Source organism: Ursus americanus, chromosome 18 (genome assembly GCF_024610735.1).
Source record: "Ursus americanus isolate L20-20 chromosome 18, mUrsAme1.1.p, whole genome shotgun sequence".
NCBI classification, from domain to species: Eukaryota; Metazoa; Chordata; class Mammalia; order Carnivora; family Ursidae; genus Ursus; species Ursus americanus.
Window position 1 is genome coordinate 34,900,597 of NC_142144.1, and position 23,757 is coordinate 34,924,353.

The following is a 23,757-nucleotide window of genomic DNA, read 5'->3' on the forward strand; positions in this document are numbered from 1 at the left end:
TGGATGGATGGATGGATGGATGGATGGATGGATGGAAGGACGGGTGGATGGATGGATGGAGATGGATGGATGGCTAGCTAGATGAGTGGGTGGGTGGATGGATGGATGGATGGATGGGTAGATAAATGGGTGGATTAGCAAGCGAACAAATGAGGAAACCTCAGGGCTTGACAGACTGCCCATTGCCTGAAGAGTGAGGTCAGGCTTCCCATCCTCGCTTTGTTTTCATAGTCATGTGATTTCAGCCTGCAGACCCTCCTTCCACTGACCCAGGAAGGTTGTGCCCATGCAGCACAGGAACGAGCTCTAGCCCTGGGGTCCTGATACTTGGGTCCAGCTGAAAGGCACCTGACCTGGACGAGGGCTGACTGTGTGCTCCCCTCCCAGACCTTGCACTGCTGTCTCTGCCCATCTGGGGCTTCCATGCCCAGGTATTTCGTGTCTAGACATGCTCGCCTACCTCTGATGTCTGGGCACCTCTGAGAACAGGCCCCCGCTGAGTTGTGAGAAAGGCACCACCCAGGACCCCTTCAAGGACGGACTTCAGGGACAGCCTCAGCCACAGAGCTGCTTTGCCGGAGGTCAAACCTTGGGGGACAAGGAATGGGGATGGGCAGCACTCAGAGACTGAGCAAAGGTAGAAGGCAGGTATTAAGGGCCTGCATTATGATTTGACTTTTTCCTCTATCTAGTCCTGCTTTCTCCTCCTTCCCCTCACAGATGTTGACCCCTATAAACATCTTGTACCCCGAGCTTTGCCTCAGTGTTCATTTGTGGAGAACGCAACCTGCCACAGTTCCCTTCCGTGTGTATCTATGAAGGCCCTGTTTGGGGGCTTTCGGGTCCAGAGTAACCAAGACAAGCTCCCAGGAACTCCTGTTCATGGGCTGTGCCTCTCCCTTCCCCATGCTCCCCTGCGCCATCCCTCTCTGCCTGTGTGGCCCCAAGCCTCTCTCTGAGAGTCCTTCCTGTGGCCAAGATGGCCTGTCTAGGTACCGATAGAGGCCAGACCCCTGTCAAGGTCAGTTTTGCCCCCTCAATAGGCAGGTCCTAGGAGAGCTATCCGTTCAGGGCTGAATGGAGACATATGAACCGGGAGACCCAGAAGTTTGTACCCTTCAAACTATATTCTAAATACGGCACAGCATTTATTTCCTGGTACAGAAAAAAAACGCAGATTTTCTATTAATAAAAACTGAGCATCTCTTTATTTGTGATGAAAACAAGAGCTTTGTTACATGCTTTCGATGTAACATAACATTTTAACTTATTTGGAATTATCTTTCAGTTCACTATTTTTCTATCATTCCTAAGTGACGCAAGTCACTCACATTGCCTAAGAACAGAAGTGACCTATAAGAATACATTAATAAAGTTTCATCCAAAATATGTTTCCAAGTCTTCTTTCTGGCTTTCCTGTTAAACAGCTTGTACTTTTCTGTGACTGGTTTTTTTTTTTTCCTCTTCTGTTTCCTTTTGTAGTTTTCAACCCTGGTTCTTGAGAGACCTACATAAGGATATACATTTTCAATTATAAAGTAAATCGCTGCTTCCCAAAGAAGCAGCCCCTTGGTTGCAGAATTCCAGGGCTGATTTCAGGCAACCGACAGGTCTCAGGGTTCCGTTCTGTGCGATGTGCCATTGCAAGGAATCAAACGACTTGATCAGAGGGGCAGATAAAAATGTAAAAATGTCCACTCGAGGGCGCTATTTCTTCTGGTGGCAATAGAACCAGTTTCACGGGCATGCTGGGATAACCTGAGTGAACTAGCTCTCTGTTCACAATAAACTCCAGTTATGTTGCTGTCCCCTGAGTAACTCAGAAGAGCTGGCCCCGTGCAATCCGACGCTGCCCAGTCACTCACTCTTCAGGCCTCTCCCAGGCCCCATCCTGTGGGCAGGGTCCAGCTGAACGCTCAGGGGGTCAGAGCTGAATTTCACCTGGTCCCAACCCTGCAGATCTCCCAGGATGGCGGGCACAGCAAGCTGGGATGGGATGGGATGGGGAGTTTGCCGAATACAACAGACGGGGAAGGCCAGGAAGGCCAGACTTGGAGGAGTGGGACACCAGGGAAGGCTTGTGGGGGGTGAGTGGGTCTGACCCACCAGCAGAACAAATCCTGAGGGCTGTGAGGCCTCACATGAAGGTCCAGAAGTCCCGGGCACCCGCCGTCACCGCCACCGGCTGGGCATGGCGACCCGGCCCCGTGAAGAGAGAAGCCTCCTGGTGAAATGTGGCCACCGTGAAGCTGTGGCCAGGGCCCCCCTGAGGATCTAGGGCCCTTGAGTCACAGCTAAAGCAGCAGAGGAGGCAGGTGATGGCTACGGTGACCAGAAACAGCACCGCCACCACTCCAATCACTGCTGTTTCCATGGCTCTGCGTGGCAGCTGACCTGCTGAGCACCGGGGGTGTGTCTTAGAGCCTTAGCTCCCCATCCGAAACAGGGGGCTCTGGGTGGTAGCAGGCACCCTGCTCTTCCAGCCGCGCTCCTTGTGGGCTCCTAGGCAGATGCTGGTCTGAGGCCCTGGGTCACGGCCCCACTAGGACGTTGGGCACTCCTCATTGCGCCAGTCAGTCCTCAGTTGGGCTCTGTTACTGTTTTCTAAGCCTCTGGCCAGGATCCCAAGAGCCGTGGTCAACTCCACTGGCAGCTTCTGGAAGAAGAGCTGTCCTGAAAGATGTGAGCTCAAGACTCCCTCAACTCGGAGGGGCTGAGAAAGAGGGAGCAGAAGACTTTGCTCAGAGGGAATCTTGCCAACCCGGCCCTCCGGTGACGCCTACCCATCTCAAGAGAGTTTGTCTGCTCAGACAAAAGACAAAATACTCCCCCTCCTGGGGATCCAGGATGAGCCTGGGCTCCTCCCCTGGAAGAACCTTGAGTCGGCCTCTCTGCTGCCTCCTGAGCAACCGGACGCGGGCAGGGGGTGGGAACACAGGTGCGGAGGAAGGCAATGCCAGCCCTGGGCAAGGTCAGGTGGGGGCATTGCAGGGTCGCCACAAGGGCCATGGGGCCTTCGGCAGGGGCTGTGGTCCCTTTCACTCGACCTCCTTTTTTCTGCATGGGCCTGGGACAGTGCTGTTTAGAGAGGGCAGGGTATGCTCCTGACAGGGCCTGAACCCCTTCGACGACTTACGACGGGGCTCCTTTTGCAGGCAGGTCCTGTTCCCGAGAAGCCCTGTTCTGCGTGGCCTCCCCCAGCCCTCCGTGCTGCCCGCTCACTCACACCTGCTGCCCACAGTCACGTGCTATGACCACTTACCCCAGGCTTCCCCAAGTGACCGGGCGGGCTGTACGTGGCGCCATGGTCTCCTGACCTGGGCGCCACCCCACGGGCCAGGGCATGGCGCACTCATCCCTGGGTGCTGCAGCCTTTGTCCTGCTTCGGACAAGGCTCCGAGATGTCTGAGTAGTTGTAAGCACTTCCTGAATTCCTTCCTCCAATTGTGAGTTGGGCCCAGGACCTGCACAGCTGCCTGCCCCCTTGGTGACTGCCCTTACCCCACCCCCACGCACACCCACTCCATTCCAGCCCTGCGCAGTCGGGTTCTCCACTTAGCCGTTCCGGGTGAGGGGTGAGCCGGCCAGGCCGCTGAGTAAGTCCGCCAGAAGGGCTGCACCCTCTCCCTCAGTCACACCTCTTCACAGCTAAGCCCCTGAAACTTATCCCACTTCCAGAAAGGAGGCTTTACCCAAACTATGAGGAATGGAGTGGAGAGAAACAATGCTTCCAGGTACCAGACACAGCCAGGCATTATCTCATAGAATGGCTCCAGCAACCCTGGGAAGTGATCTCGTCTCCATTTTACAGACAAAACGCATATAGTCAGAAGTTAAATGACCTGCCTGTAGCCTACAGCTAATTAGTCATTGTGATAACAAGAGCACCAAATGGCTGAAGGGGGGCCTTCCCTCCTTTCCATCCTAGCTCAGTGCTCTTCCCAGGTACCTCAGGGCCACGGAGCATTCACCTCTTTCTGCAGTTTTACTGATCAGAGTGCAAAGGCCCAGAGAGGACAAAGGGCCAGCCAGAGGTCACACAGCCTGGGTGCTTTGCAAGTTCTCCAAGGCCGCAGGGAATTTTCTTTAGTACCAGTGTTAGGAAGCTGCTTAAGGGCAGAATGAGACAGTGACTATGTGGGCTACATGAAGCCTGTCAAACTCTCACTCTTCCCTTTTCCAGCATGAGCTCAGGGCTCTTCCTCTGCATGAGCAGCACTGGGCAAGCTGCGCCCATGGCAGGAAGCTGGACACCTCCAATTATTGGTATTAACTGGGGCAACCAGAGCAGAGAGAAGGAAACATGATGAGCCAATCTGCTCTGGGTGGTTTCAGGTTGAATTAACAAAATCAACTCACGGATTCAGAAGGTGAGAGGCACCAGAGGAATCAGGTTTCAACTGAGTTATTTGTTCTCTGACTTCTGGTTGCTGGTTCTTTGTGGATGCAGAGAGTGGGAGGCGGCTTATGGTAGGTGCACACTTTTCAGCAGTTTTAAACTGGAATAAGGGGCGATTGCTCAGCCCTCTTATCTTCTGCTTTGTATCGGTTTCCTTATCGGATCCTGAGATTTGGGGGCCCTTCCTTGATTCATCAGAAAAATAGGCCTTCTGGTCCGTTCTCACAGCAGGCATTCAGTATTTGAACGGACGCTGTGTGGCACAATGAGAAGGACCTGGGTTGTGTTGTGAGGACAGGGGAAGCCTGCTCTGAAGGCCCCTCGGGGTTTCACATCGCACGGGCAGTCTGCCATGTGGGATGACCAAGACGGCATCTCGAGCCCAGGGCAGAAGGAGCAGCCTCTGATAAAGACGGACAAAGTGCAACTGCCTTGAGCACAGTGCCCATTCAGGCCAGGATCCTCGCCCCTGCCCATCCCCCCACAGCCCTGTCCTGTGACAAGTGGCAGCAGCACTATCAGGCAAGTTGGAAAGATCAAGACACCCATACCTGCTTGCCCATGGCTCAGAGATGTTTGTACTAAGGGTTTTTCCTGGGTATCTTCTCTTCTTCTCAGGATACGCAGCCACTGCCCATGGACCCCAGACCCCGTGGGACTCCCCAAGGTAACTATTACTTAGATACGTATGTGTCTTCCCCTAGCCACCATCGTCAACTGATCAGAAAAAGACCACATCCCACGCTTTCCCTTACATTAGCGAGGGCAAAGACGGTGGCAGACATCCTGGAACAGAGAGGGCAGAGTTCTCCCAGAGACTCCAGGCCACACTGAGGAGAGGCAGGCCAGCCGAGTCTGACATGGGGCTCTGCAGAGAGATGAGGGAGAGCGGACGTCCAAGCCAACAGGCCACACACGTCCATCTGTTAAATGTTTCCCACTTTTCAGACCCCCAACACCGGGTATGGAGTGGGAACCCAAGCCCCCTCAGCAAGGCCCCAGGAGCTCGGAGGCCTAATCCTCTCGAGGCCCTACTGCTATACTTGGTGTCCCACAAGCCCCAAATTTCTGGCAGTGGTTATTCCAATCGTATTTACTTTTCCAGAGAGCATGAGGTTCTGAGAATTTTTCCTGAGCATCTGTTGTGTTGGCTGGTTCTGTGCTGGGGGCAGGGAGCCCTCAAAGCTTCTCAGATCTAGGAGAGCAGGGGCCCCTGAATCCTGCCATAAATCTCAGGGGAAGGAGACAATGTAATCATGTTCCAACAGAATACAAAAATACTAATAACAAATTGGAAACCTATAGGAGGGAGCAACAAATTCTTCTTGAGCAAAGACCCAGAGAGGGGAAGGTACAAGGTGTTTCCTGGAGCCAATGATGGAGCAGTGTGGACAGGACAAAAGGAGCAAGGGGCAGGAACCAGATCAGGGGGCTCTGAATAGCAAACTGAAAAGAAGGGACTTTCCCCCTAGGGTGATGAGGTGTTTCGGCAGACCCCTCAGGCCACAGTGCAGAGACACTTCAGAAAGGGAAGGGCTGGAGATGGACAGAAATCCAGTGGGGGTGGGGGCAAGCTAGGGCAAACATGGGAATGTGGGAGGGGAGGAGGATTTGAAGGACACAGCAGAGATAAAATCAGCAATACATACTGACGACCCATCGCCCACTTTCCCAGCCCAGAAATCTAGTGCGGTTGTCAGTGTGAATTTGGCTCTCTCTCCCCCTCACACACCCCAGCCCTCATGGAGAATCCACGGGGAAATAGAAAAGAAACAGGATGTTCTGTTCCAATGAGTCACCAGGCCCCTGACTTTCTGGCTTATTCTAGAGCCCCTCCCCACCACCTCTCCTGGCCCCCAAGGCTCTCCTCCCTCCACTTCCCACCCAAGCACAGGCTGAAGGCCTCAGAACAAGATTTCCTTCCTCCCTGTGGAATTCTGCCAGCTATTCATGGGATATTTGGAACATGCCTCCAGGCTTTGGCAAGAAGGAGTCTCTGCTATCTATCCCATTTTAGGGAAGAGGAAACTGAGATCCCCAGGAGGCAAGCACTCTCCTAAGGCCACCCAGCACCACCTCCTCCAGTTTAAAGAACCTCTCCACCCCTCTGATATACAGAGACCCCCGTGGGCACGGGGAGCTGGAGACTCAAGGCTTGGATAAGAAACCCTGACCCAGTTACCAAGGAAAGAGTGAATTCAACACAGCCTGCAGAGTGAGGCGTCTGCAGGTCTCAGAGCTCAGTCTGCCCTGGAGATGGGCTAGGAAGAGCACTGGAGGTAGAGCCCTTGGGGGCCAGTCTGGGTGGCCTCATCGCTCTTCTCCCTGAGCCCCTAGACTGTCCTACAGAAGCCCAGAATCCCCCTGGTACACAGAGAGCCGGCTCTGGGCAGGGCTGCATGCAAACCCTGAATCCTCCCTCAGAGCCTGGGTCCCGAACTTTACTTCCCTACTGCCCTGGAGCACCACAGGGCCCGTCCGGGTCCCCCCCCCCTGCCCGTGCACAGCCGGCCCTCCAGCACCAGGCAGAAGGAGCCTGCGCCGGGCATTCATTTCTCTGCGGAGAGGAAGGTCCCAGGGCACAGCAGACATGCCTGGCTGCTCCCTCTCCCACCTGAGTTACAATCAAGAGCCTCTTCACAAAAGCTTCTCGGTGGTTATTATTTTCTTGCATCAAGCACAAGCGAATTGCCCTTGCGGCCTCATACTGCCTTCTCCAAATACAAGGGCGGTGCGAGCAGCTCCCAGCTAGCCCCGGGCCAGCGGCCTGCGCACAGTAGTTGGAAGACAGCACTTCAGAGATCGCGGCACGTCTTCGGTGTGTCCACCTGCACCGGTGTTCCCTGGGAGTTACAGTCACGAGGCGGTGTCCATCCCCAAAGGACCCCCCTGCTCTCACCCCGTCACCCTCCAGTGAGTGCAGGGCCACCCCCAGTGGCCCTCGGTTCTCTCCTCATCGTAGCCTGAGGCGTAGTTTGCAGAAGAAGTCCAGCAGGACCCAGGCACAGTACCCGGCGTTTACCACAGAGACGCCCCTCTGCACGGGAGCACGGGGGTCCACGGAGTCCTGGTGACAGCAGGGCAGGCAATCGCCGCCCTTCCCGGGTGTTAGCGGCGGCCACGGTGGGCGTGGTGGTGGGCGTGGCGGTGGGCGTGGTGGTGGTGGGCTTGCTGGTGGGCTTGGTGATGGTGGAGGTGGTGCTGGTGGCCCACATGGTGCGTGTGAGACACGTGGCCAGGATGACGGAAATAGTGAAGGTGTCCCAGGTGGCCCCGGCGCGGGAAGAACCAAGGCTGGGCCCACCGGACTCGGTTTCTCCTCGCTGCAGGCCGGTTCGTCTCCACATCGTGGTCCTGGCGTCCCCGGCACAGGCAGGCGGCCACCAGCAGCAGCAGCAGAACGGCCACAGCAGTGCCTATGACCAAGCCCACGAGGCCTAGCATCTGGGAGCTGGACAGTCCTTCCCCTCGGCAGCTCCTTGCTGCTTCCTCCCCTTCAGCAGCCTCTGCTCAGCCCTCACAGTCGCAGGACCTTGTTGTCTCCGTTTCTGCGGGCTGGAGAGCAGCCAGGGAATGTGGGCGCAGCCTCTTTGGGCTGGAGCTGCCTGCCAAGCGCGAGGCCAGGCGACTGTTAACTCTGGGGAAGTCCGTGGGGAGGCTGGGTGTGGACAGAGGAGCTGTCAGGCAGGGCTGTGGAAGGAAGAGCCCTGAGGCTGGGGACAAGAGGTCCAGGGCCCTCCATCTCTGCCACCTGGCCAAGTGACCAGGCCGGCCCCTTCCCCTCCCTGGACTCAGCTCCCTCCACTCTTAGTACAACATAGCGAGTAAGAATGTGGGTTCTGGAACAATACAACTCACTAGCTCTGTGACTGTGCACAAGTTACTTAACTTCTCTGTGCCTCGATTTCCTCATCTGCAAAATGGCCAATAAGAGTACTTTCCCGCATACATAGGGTTTTCTAAGGATTCAAGGAGTTAAGATTTATAATGCACTTAAACCAGTCCCTGACACACATTTGCCATCAATATTATTGTAGTGGAGTGTGGACTGGGGAGATCTCAGCATTTGAGAGTCTCTGGCTCCCTGTCCTTCCACCCGAGTCCTCCAGGACAGGGACAGGCCCTGTGGAATGAATTGTCCTGTATTTCAGGAGCTCAGTGAGGTACCACAGGCAGATTTCCAACATTAGGGAAGCTGAACCCTGTCTCTAGGTCCTCAGACCCACCCTGTCTGGGTGTTAGCCCACGCTTAGGAGGCTGGAAGGAGGCTGCTGAGCTCAGAGAGGCCAGACCCTGTCACTGCCTCCCGGTTCCCCGTTCAACAGTCTTGACTGGCCATAAATGGCAGGCTTCTGGCTCCATCCCATACCTTCTGCACAGCAGGAGTGACATGCCATTCCTTCCTGGTGAAGAATTTACAGAGCAGGCAGGACCTGAGCACTCAGACTCCCCTGCCCCTCCTAGTCCGAATCTCCTCTGTTCATCCTAAACAAGCACTGTCCATCGGCTTGCATGCCTCAGGGCCAGGCACCCACTCTCTCCCTGGGGAGCCCTTTCTGCTGTGGGCTTGTCAAGCCATCCTCAGAGCCCCTCTGCACCTGCGGGAGATGCCCAGGGGCCATCCACAGCAAGGCCCCCGCCCTTCCTATCCTTCGCTGGTGAGTGCTCATCTCCCTGCCACCTGGAGGAAGGTTTTCAGCAGCCAGCCCCTGTGTCCTTAGGCCAGCCCCTCCCCTCTGACCCTGACCCAGCCCGGTTCCTCCTCTGGAAAAGTGCCAGGGCAAGCAGTGACCTCCAGGGACTTTCCCCCTCAGACCTCAATGAGATGAGCTCTCTCAGGGAGGCCTCAAACCCTTAGTGAAAACCTTCTCTGGATGAAAACGCCAAACATTCCCTTCAACCAAATTGGACCCAGGGGGCAGCAGCTCTAATGAATCCAGGGGCCTCTGCCCTCAGAGGGAAAGCCACTTAAACTTTTAATGATGCCAGAGTGAGAACTCCCTCCTATGGCTTCTGGGGCCCTGGGAGCCCAGCTGTCTTCTCTCAGGGCCTGTTAAGGAGGGAAGTCTGCTGGAAAGAAGAGGAGGAAGGCAAACAGAACTTTCTCCTTCTTCTCTAAGGAGACTCTCACTCCACACCAGCCACAGGATGGGAGCAGGGCCCTGCAAACTGCAGACATGCAGGGCTTCATTCAGCACAAAGGGCCTCTTGGAATCACCCAGACCCAGCCTTCACTGAGAGTTAGAGAAACTGAGGCCAGAGAAGGGAAGCAACTTGCTTAAAGTTTGCCAGGTTTGTGGGCTATTCTGTACAGCAGGTAACAAAGACAGAACTATTCCTGGAATGAGGGAGGCATCCAGAGTGAGAGTCTGAAATCAGCTGGGGACCTTCTACAGAGATAACAGGGACAGGGATGGGCAGATGTGGATGACGCTGAACGCCCCACCCTCTCACACACACAGGACGTGACATTTGTTTTCTTAAGTGCAGAGTCACTTCCCATCAGACAGAAGATGGGATCCCAGAGTGGGTATTTGATGAGACGCTTTGAGCTGTTGGGGAAAGGTATAGACTTCTGGGACTGCAGAAGCAATTGAGACCTTCTTGGAGGCCTGACTGGACGCAAGGGTTTGCAGGACTGATGACTTTAGAGGAATGTGTGGTTGCATCAGAAAAGCTGTTCTATAGCATTGTGATTGTATTTCTCCCATAGGGTTTGGTCTTCTGCACACTCCACAGGCTGCCTTCCTAGCTGAGGGACTGGAGTTTCATATCATGCAGCTGATAGGTCAGCCTTTTGGAGTTCCTGTCATTTGGCTTCATGCCCACACTTTCCAAGGCGCACAGACTTATGCATGCACTTACATGCCTGTGTGCCCTTGTAAACTGCTCTGTGGGTAAACGCATGCACCAAAGTGCGCATATACTCATGCACACACGCACGAGTGCATTCAAGCTCCATACAAGCTCACAAACTTGTGCTTATACTAGGTACAAGCTGTGCTTAGCTGTCCCGCGATCCAACCGTTGTTTTCAGTAATTGGTGGCACCACCTAGTGGTGAAACTATAAAAATCAGTTTCATATTCCGACCCGCCAAAAGTTACAGTCTCCTGATCTCTGTTTATAGATCATAATTTGAACCCATGCACTTAACTTCTCTGTTACAAAGTCTGGTCCAGAAAATTTAAGGAATATCTACAAGATATAGTGCAAATGAAACCATATTGATGGATGCATTGACTAAGAAGGGTGTCTCTGGGAGGTAGTGGAGGGTATGTCCCAGCAGAGCCTGGAGGGTATGTCCCAGCAGAGCCTCCCTAAGCCCTATGATAAATAGCCAGGACTAGGAATAAGGGTGAGGTGGGCACCGGCAGGAAACAAGATGAGTGACTTTAGGAACTGCACAAGTGTCTACTCTCAGAGGAAAGGCCAAGACTCAGCCCATCTTTTGTTTTGCACAGAAAAGTAGGGATAAAATGTTCCTAACCTGGGTGCTCATGCCAGCTAGAGAAGGGAGATAGTCCTCCGCCTAACCTTGGGCTGCCTCAGTAAATATTGAAAAGAAGTTGCCCAGAACAGTAGCAAACTTTTCTCTTCTTCTCAGGAGCTCTTCCTGCTCTTATCATGGCCAGGTAGACCACCACCCACCCCCACCCCACTAAGCCAAAAACAACCAGGTTTTCTTCTTCTTCTTTCCCCACCGTCTGAAGCCAACATGCTTGAAACTAAGCTATATAATTTTTATAGAATGATTTCAATTATAATACCAAACAAACAAAGATCTAGGTCCCTCTTTAAAGTGAACAAATACAGAAAAATCACTAGACATATGAAAAAGGATATCAAGTATTATACCTTATTACCAGGGTTATTAGAATCTAAAAAATGGAGAAATAGTAAAATTCCAAAATCGATATTCTATTTAAATAATATTCAAAAGTCAATCCATACATGAATTTGGGGAAATTATACAAAGCAGGAAATTTACTTTCACATTAAAAATCAAATCAGGAAAGACCACTCTGAGAACCTATCTCATAAGTTTGGAGAAAAAAAGAATAAAGAGAGAAAGAGAGGAAATGCCCAGGACTCAAATATGCTTATATGATAGACATTCTAGAAGTAGAGAGCAGAGCCCATGGAGAAATAATCGTTAAAGAAATAAAGAAAATTTCCTGAGCTGAAGAATTGAGTGTTTAGATGAAAAGTCTCACTGAGTACTAGGCAAACTATTTGGAGAGGCCAGGGTAGACCGTCTAGGTACACCCAGGTGAAATTTTGACATGAAAAAATGTTATGTAAAAAAACATAGAAAGGGGGTGCCTGGGTGGCACAGCAGTTAAGCGTCTGCCTTCGGCTCAGGGCGTGATCCCGGCGTTATGGGATCGGGCCCCACATCAGGCTCCTCCGCTATGAGCCTGCTTCTTCCTCTCCCACTCCCCCTGCTTGTGTTCCCTCTCTTGCTGGCTGTCTCTCTCTCTGTTGAATAAATAAATAAGATCTTTTAAAAATAATAATAATAATAATGTATTATATAATTACATATCTAGAAAATTTAAGAGATTATGCTAAAAACTATTCACACTAATAAGAGTTTAATAAAGAAGATTATTTAAAAATAAAAACACAAAAAGCAGTGACTTTCCTACATAATGGTAATAATTAATTTAAAAACACAACAGAGCAAAAACGTCATTGAAAATGGCAACAAGAAATATAAAATCTCTGGGAATAAATTAAGCAAGAACACTAATGGTGGGGGCGGGGGTGGGGAGAAACAACATTTTGCTCTGGAAGGAAATATGTGAGCTTCTTCCTTGGGGGCCCAGAGCATCTGTCTGGGGAAAGATTTGAATTATTACATAAAAATACAAAGAGAAGGAATGAATATGCAATCTTTGACATTCAGAGCAGGTCTCTTCCTTTTAAGTCAAGCCATTATCCTGAGAGCTCCTTTTTCTCCCACTTTCGACACACCGAATCAAGAACCAAGCTGAGGACCCAGCCCCCAGAGCTCCCCCATAACGCCCATAGTGCAGAAATCTCCCCACTTGCACTTGAGACAGCCGAGTAGTAGAGGTTTGAAGCTGTAAGCCAGAGGGGGGCCATGATAGCCAGGGCCAGGGGAAGCCTGGTCCCTTCTGGCCCAAGTGATGATGGAAAAGAGAAAAGAGACAGAAGAAAGAGGAGTGAAGTATAAAATCTGTGAGGCAGCCCCTGGAATTCCAAAAATAAGTGGCAAGACCTCTGGAAGATGGGGGTAGAGACCAGTAGACACCGACGTTATGTAGATAAAAAATGCAGCCTACAAAATCTGGGAATTCATAAAAATGTGAACTCATTTGTGCATACAGGGCAGCTGGGAATGTTCAAGTTTCAACCTTAGACATATGCACAGATGGGAGCTGGAGAGCAATACAACGTGATATTAACAGTGCTTCTCACTGAGTGGTGGGGTTACCAGTGATTGACTTGTTATTTTGGCAACATAAATATATATATATATAAAGATTTTATTTATTTATTTGACAGAGAGGCAGCAAGAGAGGGAACACAAGCAGAGAGAGTGGGAGAGGGAGAAGCGGGCTTCCCACCGAGCAGGGAGCCTGATGCGGGGCTCAATCCCAGAACGCTGGAATCATGCCCTGAGCCGAAGGCAGACGTTTAACGACTGAGCCACCCAGGCGCCCCGGCAATCTATATTTTTAACATTTCTACAATAAAAACCTTATTTGTATATTAATGAAAGCAACAAAAGTTATAGCAGCTTTAGAAAAGATATTCAGGGGGCGCCTGTGTGGTACAGTCAGTTAAGCGACCAACTCTTGGTTTCTGCTCAAGTCGTAATCTCAGAGTCTTGACCCACATTGGGTTCTGTGCTCAGCATGGATCCTGCTTGAGTTTCTCTCTCTCTTTCCCTTTGCCCCTCCCGCCGTGGTCTCTCTCATGTGCTCTCTCATTTGCTTTCTCTCAAATAAACAAATATTCAGAAACCATGCCCACCCAAATACAATAGCTCTGAATCCCAGCCAAGCTATCCATCTCATTCACCAAAGATAAGAGCAGCCAGACTCCAGAATCATAAACTCAATCGGTATCAGCTTAAAGATGCAAAAAAATATACCAGATTGGCTGGTGTATGTGGAACGTGAGGGAGCTGATTAATCCAAGGAGACTGCTCTTCCCCAGCCCTCCTGGATGGTGTGCCCATGGGCATTTAGACATACATATGCAGGGAAACATAGTAAATTTTCTTGAGTCTCACTTTCCCCTTATGCACAATGAGGGAAAGACTGATGACAGCTTGAATCTGTACAGTCTAACTTGCCTTCCTTTCTGACTTTTCAAGTTTCTATAATTTTCTGAAACCACCATTAAAAGATAACTGTGACACTTAGAACTCTATTCATTTATTTAATTAACATCTATTTAACCAGGCCCTGCATTTGGTGCTAAGGCTAGGGAGAAGAAAAACACAGTCTTTGCTCTCCAGGAGCTTTTTACCTTGGATAGGCGACAGAAACAGAAATGATTACAATGTACCAGGTAAATTCTGGGACCTAAGTGTTCACAAGGCCCCAGCAAAGTGCAAAAGAGAGGGTCATTCATAAGCAATAAACTTCTCTCCCTTTTCTCCTCAACCTACTATTTTAATAATTGCTAGAATAATTACACTTTACAAATTGATCTCACTTAAACCTCCCACAATTCGATTATCCTCGTGTTACATATGAGGCACACAGCTAGAAAGTGGCAGGGCCAGCATACAGCCCAGGCTGGCCTGGCCCCAAAGCCCACCGCTAACCCAGTGCTAGACTGAGAGAGGGAACTGAATGAGGCATGATGCCCCCCTTGGAAAGAGAAGCCATGTCTCTGAGAATCCACCAGAGAGGAAAAAGAAACTATGAGAGGATAATGGAGAGTAAAAGGGAAGAGTCTTTCAAAACTTCTGCCCTGAAAATTTGAAAAACTCTGATTAGACCTGTGTAGAACAATGTTCAAAGAGATAATAGTTTCCTGAGTGGCTTTCCAACCTCTCCTCCACCAAAAAGAAGTCTTCTTAAAGTAGACAATAATCAAAAAACAAGATGGCTGAATAGATGAATTCATATGTGATAATGCAAATAGCAAATGGTTAACAATTGTCAAAATTAGATTTTAAGTATATGGCTATTCACACTACAATTTTTCCAGCCTTTCTATATGTTTGAAAATTTTCACATGCACACCCACCACCACCACCACCACCCCCACACACAATGTTGTAGGCAGGGGGAAGTAAGCAATAGTTGGACAGGGAAGTAGGAGAATAGAGTTTTCTAGTGCTGTCCCATATGGTAGCGTCAGCCACATGGCGACTGAGAACATGAAATGTGGCTAATCTGAGTTGAGGGGTTCTGTATATGTAATAGAGACTCTAGATTTCAAAACCTTGTACACAAAAGAATGGAAAATACCTCATTAATCATTTTTATCCTATTCATAGGTTGAAATAACTTTCTGTATGTTGGATCAAATAAAATATATTATTTAAATTAATTTCACCTGCATCTTTTTACTTTTCTAAAGTGGCCACACGTGTAACTTACATGTACATCCTGTATAGCATTTCTACTGAACAGTGTCACCTACAGTATCCAGTCACCACAGATCCTATTCCTTTGCTCACTCACACCTGCTCTGGACCAATTCTGTGCCAGGGTAGGCAGGGATGAATCAAACACAGTCACAGCCTCAGACAGCTGAAGTCTGGGTCTGGGAGATAAGGCAAGATAGACCTGAAAACACCATAGGATTTCAGTATCTAGGTAAATCTCAGTGACTTCCTTGCTTGTAAGTGTCCATGTGGTGCCTTTCTTGAAAGGGCAGAGCCTTTCTAGAACACATTTAGAAATATGTGGGGGGGGGGGGCGCCTGAGTGGCACAGCGGTTAAGCGTCTGCCCTCGGCTCAGGGCGTGATCCCGGCGTTGTGGGATCGAGCCCCACATCAGGCTCCTCCGCTATGAGCCTGCTTCTTCCTCTCCCACTCCTCCTGCCTGTGTTCCCTCTCTCGCTGGCTGTCTCTATCTCTGTTGAATAAATAAATAAAATCTTTAAAAAAAAAAAAAAAAGAAAAGAAATATGTGGGGGTGTTTGAAGAGGTCAGAATTTGGGATCAGCATTTCACATGCAAGAGCCAGGGAAGGTAAGCATCCCACATTGAAGACAGTCCCACGTGAGGAAGAATTATCTTGTCCAAAACAGCAGTAGTGTACCTGTTGAGAAACCCAGTAGAGGAAGAATGACACACCTCTTTCTACCCGCTGGATAAGGACTCTGAGGCCTGTTCATCAACCCACAGAGGTAGCACCAATATTTCTATGCAGGCAAGAACAAGGAACTTCCTGGGGTACTGAATCACATAACCTAATTCCATATCTCCTTAAAGGTAGGAAATCTACCCTGGGAGAGTTAAGGACACCCAAGGGTTTGGATCCCAGTAGGAAACCTGTCTGATTATGAAGACTGCCAAAGGCGGCATTCAATTAGCCCAGCCTAATTAACCATCTGGGAGCCTGTACCCAGAGCTCAGGGCACCGCTCTCCAGTATCAGGCTCTAAAATGCCACAGGAACAGCCCACTTCCGGAGGTCGTGCCCAGTGAAAATGAGTTACTTCTGTCTGGCTTCAGGGGCTGATGGGAGATGGGGAGTGTGGACGGGTGTCCTACATAACTTCACCTAAAGGACAAGTCCTCAACCTCCACAGAGCCCCAGATCTGTGGCCTTAGTTGAGCGCTAGGTAAAGGTGTAAGGACTCTGAGATAGATGAGTCTCACTGCTAGCTCGTGAAAGGATCAGAAATCCCTTCCTAGAACAAGGTGCAGTGGTGCAGGCAAGAGACGCTAGTGCCTGCAGAACAACAGTACCTGGGAGAAAAGCAGGTGGAACAGACTTAAAATTATTGTTGAGATGGAACGAAGAGAACTTTCTGACACATTTGATACAGAGAAGTAGAAGCCAAGTACAAACCTAGGGATCTGGAATGAACAGCTGAATGGTAGAATGGTAGAATAGGCAGGAATAACTTCTTGAGAAACTTGTCAGTGAAGGGGAGAAGAGAGAGTAGGCAGCAGCTGCAAGAGGAAATTATGTCAAAGAAGGTTTTAATTTAAAGATGCAAGAAGATGGAGTCCTATACTCCATGGGAATCCCCAAGGAAGGGGAGTGACTCATGGAATGACATTCCTATTAAGGAGAGAGGGAGTAGGGTCAGGAATAGGGGTGGAGTGGGATATTTTGAGATTGACTCCCTGTCTCAGTGCCTGGTATCATGAGCCTCCAGCCAACTAGATACTTGAAGTGACCCTTCTTGGGCCTCATTCCTTTTCCTTCCTGCTTACGGTTTTTTAAAAAAATTAAGCTATATGCTATTTACTACAAAAGTTTTTAAAAAGGTGATAGAAAAATTGAAATCAGAAAGACAGAAAAGATATGTCAAGCAAATACTAAGCAAAAGAAAGCTGGTATAATAGCAGACAAAGTAAATTTAAGGGCAAAAAAATTTTTCTAGAGATAAAAAGGATCCATATGTAAACATAAAAGATCATTTTCACCAGCAGGATATACCAATTATAGTGTTGTATGCTCCTAATAACATAGTATGAAAGTATATAAAGCAAAAACTTCTAGAACTATAAGGGGAAACTGACAAATTCACAATAAAGAAAAGGATTCTAACACATATCTTTACATTATTGAGAGGTCAAGCAGACAAAACAATCAGTAAGAATTTAGATTTGAACAAAGTTAACTGTGAAAATCCTGATAAAATGGACATACATAGAATCCCTGCCCTCAGCACAGAAGACACATTCTTTTCAAGCACACAGAGACTATTGATGAAAAATTGCCAGAAAATAGGTCACAAAGCAAGTCTCAACAAATTTAAAGGATGGGTATCATACAGACCACATTCTCTGACTACAATGAAGTTAAATTAGAAATCAAGCTGAGATATATTTTAAAAATTCAAAGGTTTATCCAACAATCTCCATTTGTTTGGGAATTAAGAAATATACTTCTAGGGGTGCCTGGGTGGCACAGTCGTTAAGCATCTGCCTTCGGCCCAGGGTGTGATCCTGCCATTCTGGGATCGAGCCCCACATCAGGCTCCTCCACTAGGAGCCTGCTTCTTCCTCTCCCTCTCCCCCTGCTTGTGTTCCCTCTCTCACTGGCTGTCTCTCTCTGTCAAATAAATAAATAAAAATCTTAAAAAAAAAAAAAGAAATATACTTCTATAACTAAAAGAAATAATAGTAGAAATTACAAATTATTTAGAACAAGATAGAAATAGAAATAGTACATATCAAGATATGTGGAGTGAAATTTAAAAAGCATTTATATTAGAAAAAATAAAGTCTATGGGGCACCTGGATAGTGCAGTCCTTAAGTGTCTGCCTTCGGCTCAGGGCGTGATCCCGGTGTTCTGGGATCGAGTCCCACATCGGGCTCCTCCACTGGAAGCCTGCTTCTTCCTCTCCCACTCCCCTGCTGTGTTCCCTCTCTCGCTGGCTATCTCTCTGTCACATAAATAAATAAAATCTTTAACAAAAAAAAAAAGAAAGAAAAGAAAAAATAAAGTCTGAAATTTAATGAGCTTAAAAATTGAGAAAAAGAAAGCCAAGGATAGCAGAAAAAAGAAAATAATAAAGATTAGACCAGATATAAATCAAATAAGGAATAGAGAAACAACAGAAAAAAATCAACAAAATCAAGAGTAGTTTAAAAAAAATACAATTGGCAAATCCTGAGCTAGACTGATAGAAAAAAGAAGAGACTCAAATAAATAGAATTAGAAATGAAAGAGGAGACACTACAACAAATTAAAAAGAACATAAGAATTACTATAAACAATTACATACCAACAAATTACATAATCTAGAAGAAATGGATAAATTCTTAGAAACCTACAACCTACCAAAACTGAATCAAGAAGAAATAAAGAGCCTGAACAGACTAATAACAAATAGAAAGATTGAATCAATAACCAAAAGCCTCCCATGAAAGACAGACTAGGACCAGATGGATTCACGGGTGAATTCTACCAAACACCCAAAGAAGAATTAAAACCAAACCTTTTTAAACTCTCCCAAAAAAACAGAACAAGAGGGAATACTTGCAAACTCATTTTATGAGGCTAGCATCACCCTGATAACAAATCCAAATAAAGCCGCCATGAGAAAAATAAAAAATAAAAAAAACTGCAAGCCAATATCCCTGATGAACATAGATGCAAAAATCCTCAATAAAAATTATAAACAACTGATTTCAACATCACATTAAAAGGATTATATACTGTGACAAGGCAGATTTATTCCTGGAATGCAAGGATGGTTCAACATACAAAAACTGATTGATGTAATACACGCATCAACAAAATGAAGGACAAAAACACATGACCACCTCAACTGATGCAGAGAAGCATTTGACAAAATTCAACACCATCTCATTGTAAAAAAAAAAAAAAAAAAACTCTCAGCAAAGTAAAAACAGAAGGAAACTACTTCAACATAATAAAACTCATATATGAAAAACCCACAGCAAACATCATACTCAGTTGTGAAAGACTGAAAGCTTTTCCTCTAAGATCAGAAACAAGGCAAGGATGCCCTCCTTTCAGCACAGTACTGGAAGTTCTAGCCAGAGCAATTAGGAAAGAAAAAGAAATGAAGGCATCTTAATTGGAAAGAAAGAAGTAAAATTATCTCTATTGGCAGATATAATCTCATATTAAGAAAACCCTAAAGACTCCACAAAAAAAGCTGTTAGCACTGTAAATGAACACAGCAATATAGCAGGATACCACACACAAAAGTCAACACACAAAAACCAGTTGCATTTCTATACATGAACAATGAACAATCTGAAAGGAAATCACAAAAACAAGTTCATCTTCAATAGCATCATAAAGAATAAAACACTCAGGAATTAACTTAACCAAGGAAATGAAGACTTGTACAATAAAAACTACAAAAATTGCTGAAAGAAACTCAAACAGACATAAATAAATAGAAACACTTCCCATGTTTCTGGATTGGAAGACAACATACTCTAAATATCAAAATTGGCCAAGGTGCCCCACAGATTCAATGCAATCCCTAAGAAAATCCCAATGAAAGGTTTCACAGAAATAGAAAAACTCATCCTAAAATTCAATGGAATCTCAAGGAATGGCAAGTAGCCAAAACAATCTGGAAAAAGAATAAAAGAACAAAACTGTAAGACTCATACTTCCTGATTCCAAAACTCATTACAAAGTTACAACAATCAAAACGGTGTGGCACTGTCAAAAAAAGAGATCTGTAGACAAGTAGAATAAAATATAGAGCCCAGAAATAAACCCCCACACATATGATCAAATGACTACTGATAAGCGTGCCAAGACCACTCAATGGGGAAAGGACAGTCTTTTCAACAAATGGCACTGGAAAAACTGGGTATCTACATGAAAAGAATGAAGTTTAACCCTTACCTAAAACCATATATAAAAATTAACTCAAAATGGATCAAAGACCTAAATGTAAGACCTGAAACAATAAAAACTCTTAGAAGAAATCATAGGACAAAAGTTTCATTATTATTTCTTAAATAGGACACCAAGCACATAGGTAACAAAAACAAACAAACAAACAAAAACAACATTAGACAAACTGGACCCATGAGAATTTTAAAACTTTGTGTATCGAAAAAACACTATCTACTGAGTGTAAAGGCAGTCTACAAAATGAGAGGAAATACTTGCACTTGCAAATCATATATCTGATAAGGGATTAATATCCAGACTCTCTAGAGACCTTCTAAAACTCTAAAACAAAAAACCAAACAATTTAACTTAGAAATGGGCATAGGCATCAGAAAGGATGAATACCTACCATTTGCATCGACATGGATGGAACTGGAGGGGATTATACTATGTGAAATAAGTCAAGTAGAGGAAGACAATTATCATATGGTTTCACTTATATGTGGAACATAAGGAATAGCACAGAGGACCACAGGGGAAGGAAGGGAAAACTGAAGGGGAAGAAATCAGAGAGGGAGACAAACCATGAGAGACTCTGGACTCTGGGAAACAAACTGAGGGTTACAGAGAGGTGGGTGGGAGGATGGGGTAGCCGGGTGATGGGTATCAAGGAGGGCACATGTTGTGATGAGCACTGGGTGTTATACACAACTAATGAATTGTTGAACACTACATCAAAAACTAATGATGTACTATATGTTGGCTAACTGAACATAATTAGAAAAGTTATTCCTCAAAAATTAATTAATTAATTAATTTAAAATGGGCATAGGACTTTTCTCTAAGATGACATTTCTCCAAGATGATATATGAATGGCCAATAAGCACATGAAAATATGCTCAATATCACGAATCATTAGGGAAATGTAAACCAAAATTACAATGAGATACCATCTCACGCCCATCATGATGGCTACTATTAAGGAAAAAAATAGAAATTAACAAGTGTTGGCAAGCATGTGGAGAAATTGGAACCCTTGCATACTGTTGATGGGAGTGTAAAACAATAGTAGTGCCACTGTAGAAAATAGTGGAGGGTCCTCAAAATTTTGGAGTTTTCTCAAAAAAATTTAAAAAAGAAATGCCATACTAGCCAGCAACTCCACTTTGGGTATACACCCCCAAAAATTGAAAGCAGGGTTAACCTTAACATAACAGCATTGTTCACAGCAGCTAAAACATGGGAACAACCCAAGTTTCCATCAGCTGGTGAATGTATAAGCAAAAAGTAGTATGTCCATACAATGGAATATTAGTCAGTCTTAAAAAAGGAAGGCTTCCCACAATGGGGACAACATGGATGAACCTTGAAGGCATTATGCTAATTGAAATAAGCGAGTCACAAAAAATACAAATACTATATCATGCCACATGGTAGGCTCGTCTTCTTATTTACAGTTCCCTATTGCCTTGTCTATGAATTCAGTTTCCATTTACTACCTCCAGGAATGATGATAGAGGTGCTGAAGGAGTTACTGAGAGGATGTCAGCTGGGCCTGGAGGCTCCGCATTCCTCCTGGGACTTCTCTGTGTGTCTCTGGTTCAAGCATTGACAATTACTGACTCCGTTTGAGGGCAAGTATCTCCCATGCCCACTACCTGGACCTGCCTGCTTGCTGTTACTGTCCCTTACCAGTCATCCTGACAGTTCCCTCAGGCCCTTCCTCCTGCTCCTTATAACTGTTGCCTATGAGCTGAGAACCCCCAAAACCACTGTCCTTATTGCAGTAATCCCGTCCTTACTATGTTTGGCTGTGGTTTTCTCTAACAATCCAATCTCTTTTGCTTACCATTTTTCAGCAATTCCTCATTTCTGGTCTGCTGTGAGCACTCTGATTTTTCAGTGCTGTTAAGAATTTATTTTTATTTAAACATGTACAAATTCTATCTTCTACAATTTTTTGGTAAGACGTCCATACACATATTGAGTCTCCAAACTTGGCTGGTGCCAAGGGCTCAAGATCTTACCTTCTGCACCAAAGATGAAATACAGTTTTCTGATTTGTAAATTTATTGATACAAAAGGTCACCCAGATTCATAAAAGTGAAAGTATAGTTGAGGTTTTGGCCTCATTGGAAATGACATAAAGATAATTATAAAGCTTAGAGAAAGGATGTATTAGTGAATCGACTGCTGGGTTCTGAGACAATAGATTCTTTCATTACAGATTTGGTCTCTTCCCTCAGGGTCTCCGAGCAATTAGAAGCTAGTAGAGGATACACAGCCACATAACTGGGGCACACAGACCTCATGTCCACCAGATTCCTCACTGTCATCCTGCTGCCATAGTGATCTCCCCAGGCCTGAGCCCTGGAATTCACGGCCTCATAGCTGTTCCAACCACCTCCTCCCACCTCCCCAAAGGTCATCAAAAATGGCCTGATGTCCACCAGGTGGAGCCCAGGAGCTAGAGCCCATCAGCTCACCCCCCCAAATCAAATCTTGCACTTACGACAAGAATAAAACACTAAGAGGAAGAAGGGTTTATCCCAGAAATACAAGAATTTGACATCGGGGAAAAATATATATTGATGGAAATCACTTCATGAACATATTAGAAGAAGAGCTATATGACCAGGACACTGTAAAAGACCTGGATCGATGGGGAGACAATGTTCCTGGATGAGAAAACTTGATTTTATAATGATGTCAATTCTGTCCTTCAAATTCGTCAATGAATTAAAGGGAAAATCCCAGAAGCGATTTCATGAAATTTGACAAGCTGACTGCAAAATTTTTCTGGAAAAGGAAGTGTGCTGGAATAACGAAGACACTATTGAAGAAGGCTAGTAAGAGCGAATCTGACCTAGCAGGTATCAATATACACTAGTAATCTACAGTAATTAAAATAGTGTGGTATGAGGACCGTAAGAGACAATAAGATTTATTTAAAACCTAACATTGTAAACTGAGGGCTTCAGAGGGGAGGGCGGTGGGGGATTGGGCTAGGTCGGCGATGAGTATTAAGGAGGGCACGTATTGCATGGAGCACTGGGTGTTATACGCAAACAATGAATCATGGATGCTACATCAAAAACTAAGGATGTACTGCATGGTGACTAACATAACATAATGAAAAATTTTTTAAAAAATTAAAAAAATAAAACCTAACATTGTGTCTAGAAGGAGATTCATGAATATATGAAAAATGAGTTTTATAAACAGTGTTGCAACAAATGTAATGCTAGAAAATGTAAGTAATCTAGTCACAGAAAACACATCGGAGGTGGCCTGGCTGGGGGAGGGAGGACTGGATTACCCAGGGGCATGAGGAAACTTTGGGGATGACAGATAAATTCGCAGTCCTGATTGTGTTGATGGTTTCATGACTGTATACTTATGTTAAAATTCATCAAATTATATGATTTAAATATATGCAATTGTACATCACTTATCGTCAATAAGACTGCAACAAGAAAGCATGCTTAAAAGCCATATTTACATATGATTACAAAATCAATCTTTCTGTGTAGATATGCATATGGAAACGACCAGAAACCTATCTAGATAGACATACATAAAACTAGGACACTGGTTACCTTCAGGGAGTCCGGGAGAGGCAGCATGAAAAGGGGATGTGACTTTTACACCATATACTTCTATATTCTTCATGCTTTTTTAAAAAAATGTTCTGTATGTGTAACTTGTATAAATATGTAAAAAGCTACTAAAGTCACTTGTATTTTAAAATAGTTAAATAAAAATCCAACAACAACAATACCCAGTTCCAAAATAAAATGACCGTATTTGATAACAAGCCCCTCAAGCCCCCAGAGGCATGGATTCTGAGA

General features: G+C 46.3%; 2 protein-coding genes across 2 annotated transcripts; both read right to left on the bottom strand.

Annotated features, from left to right (window-relative positions):
- Positions 1-1,189: 1,189 nt before the first annotated feature.
- SPAAR (small regulatory polypeptide of amino acid response) lies at positions 1,190-6,897 on the bottom strand. Its single transcript, XM_045780672.2, has 2 exons — positions 3,263-6,897; positions 1,190-2,713 (listed from the first exon to the last, which is right to left on the bottom strand). Exon 2 carries the CDS (start codon positions 2,372-2,374, stop codon positions 2,138-2,140), a length of 237 nt encoding a protein of 78 aa, XP_045636628.2. The 5' UTR covers positions 2,375-2,713; positions 3,263-6,897; the 3' UTR covers positions 1,190-2,137.
- Positions 6,898-7,041: 144 nt separating this feature from the next.
- HRCT1 (histidine rich carboxyl terminus 1) lies at positions 7,042-8,120 on the bottom strand. The gene has a single exon (XM_045780671.2). The coding sequence runs from the start codon at positions 7,841-7,843 to the stop codon at positions 7,508-7,510; it is 336 nt and encodes a 111-aa protein (XP_045636627.1). The 5' UTR covers positions 7,844-8,120; the 3' UTR covers positions 7,042-7,507.
- Between the last annotated feature and the right edge of the window lie 15,637 nt (positions 8,121-23,757).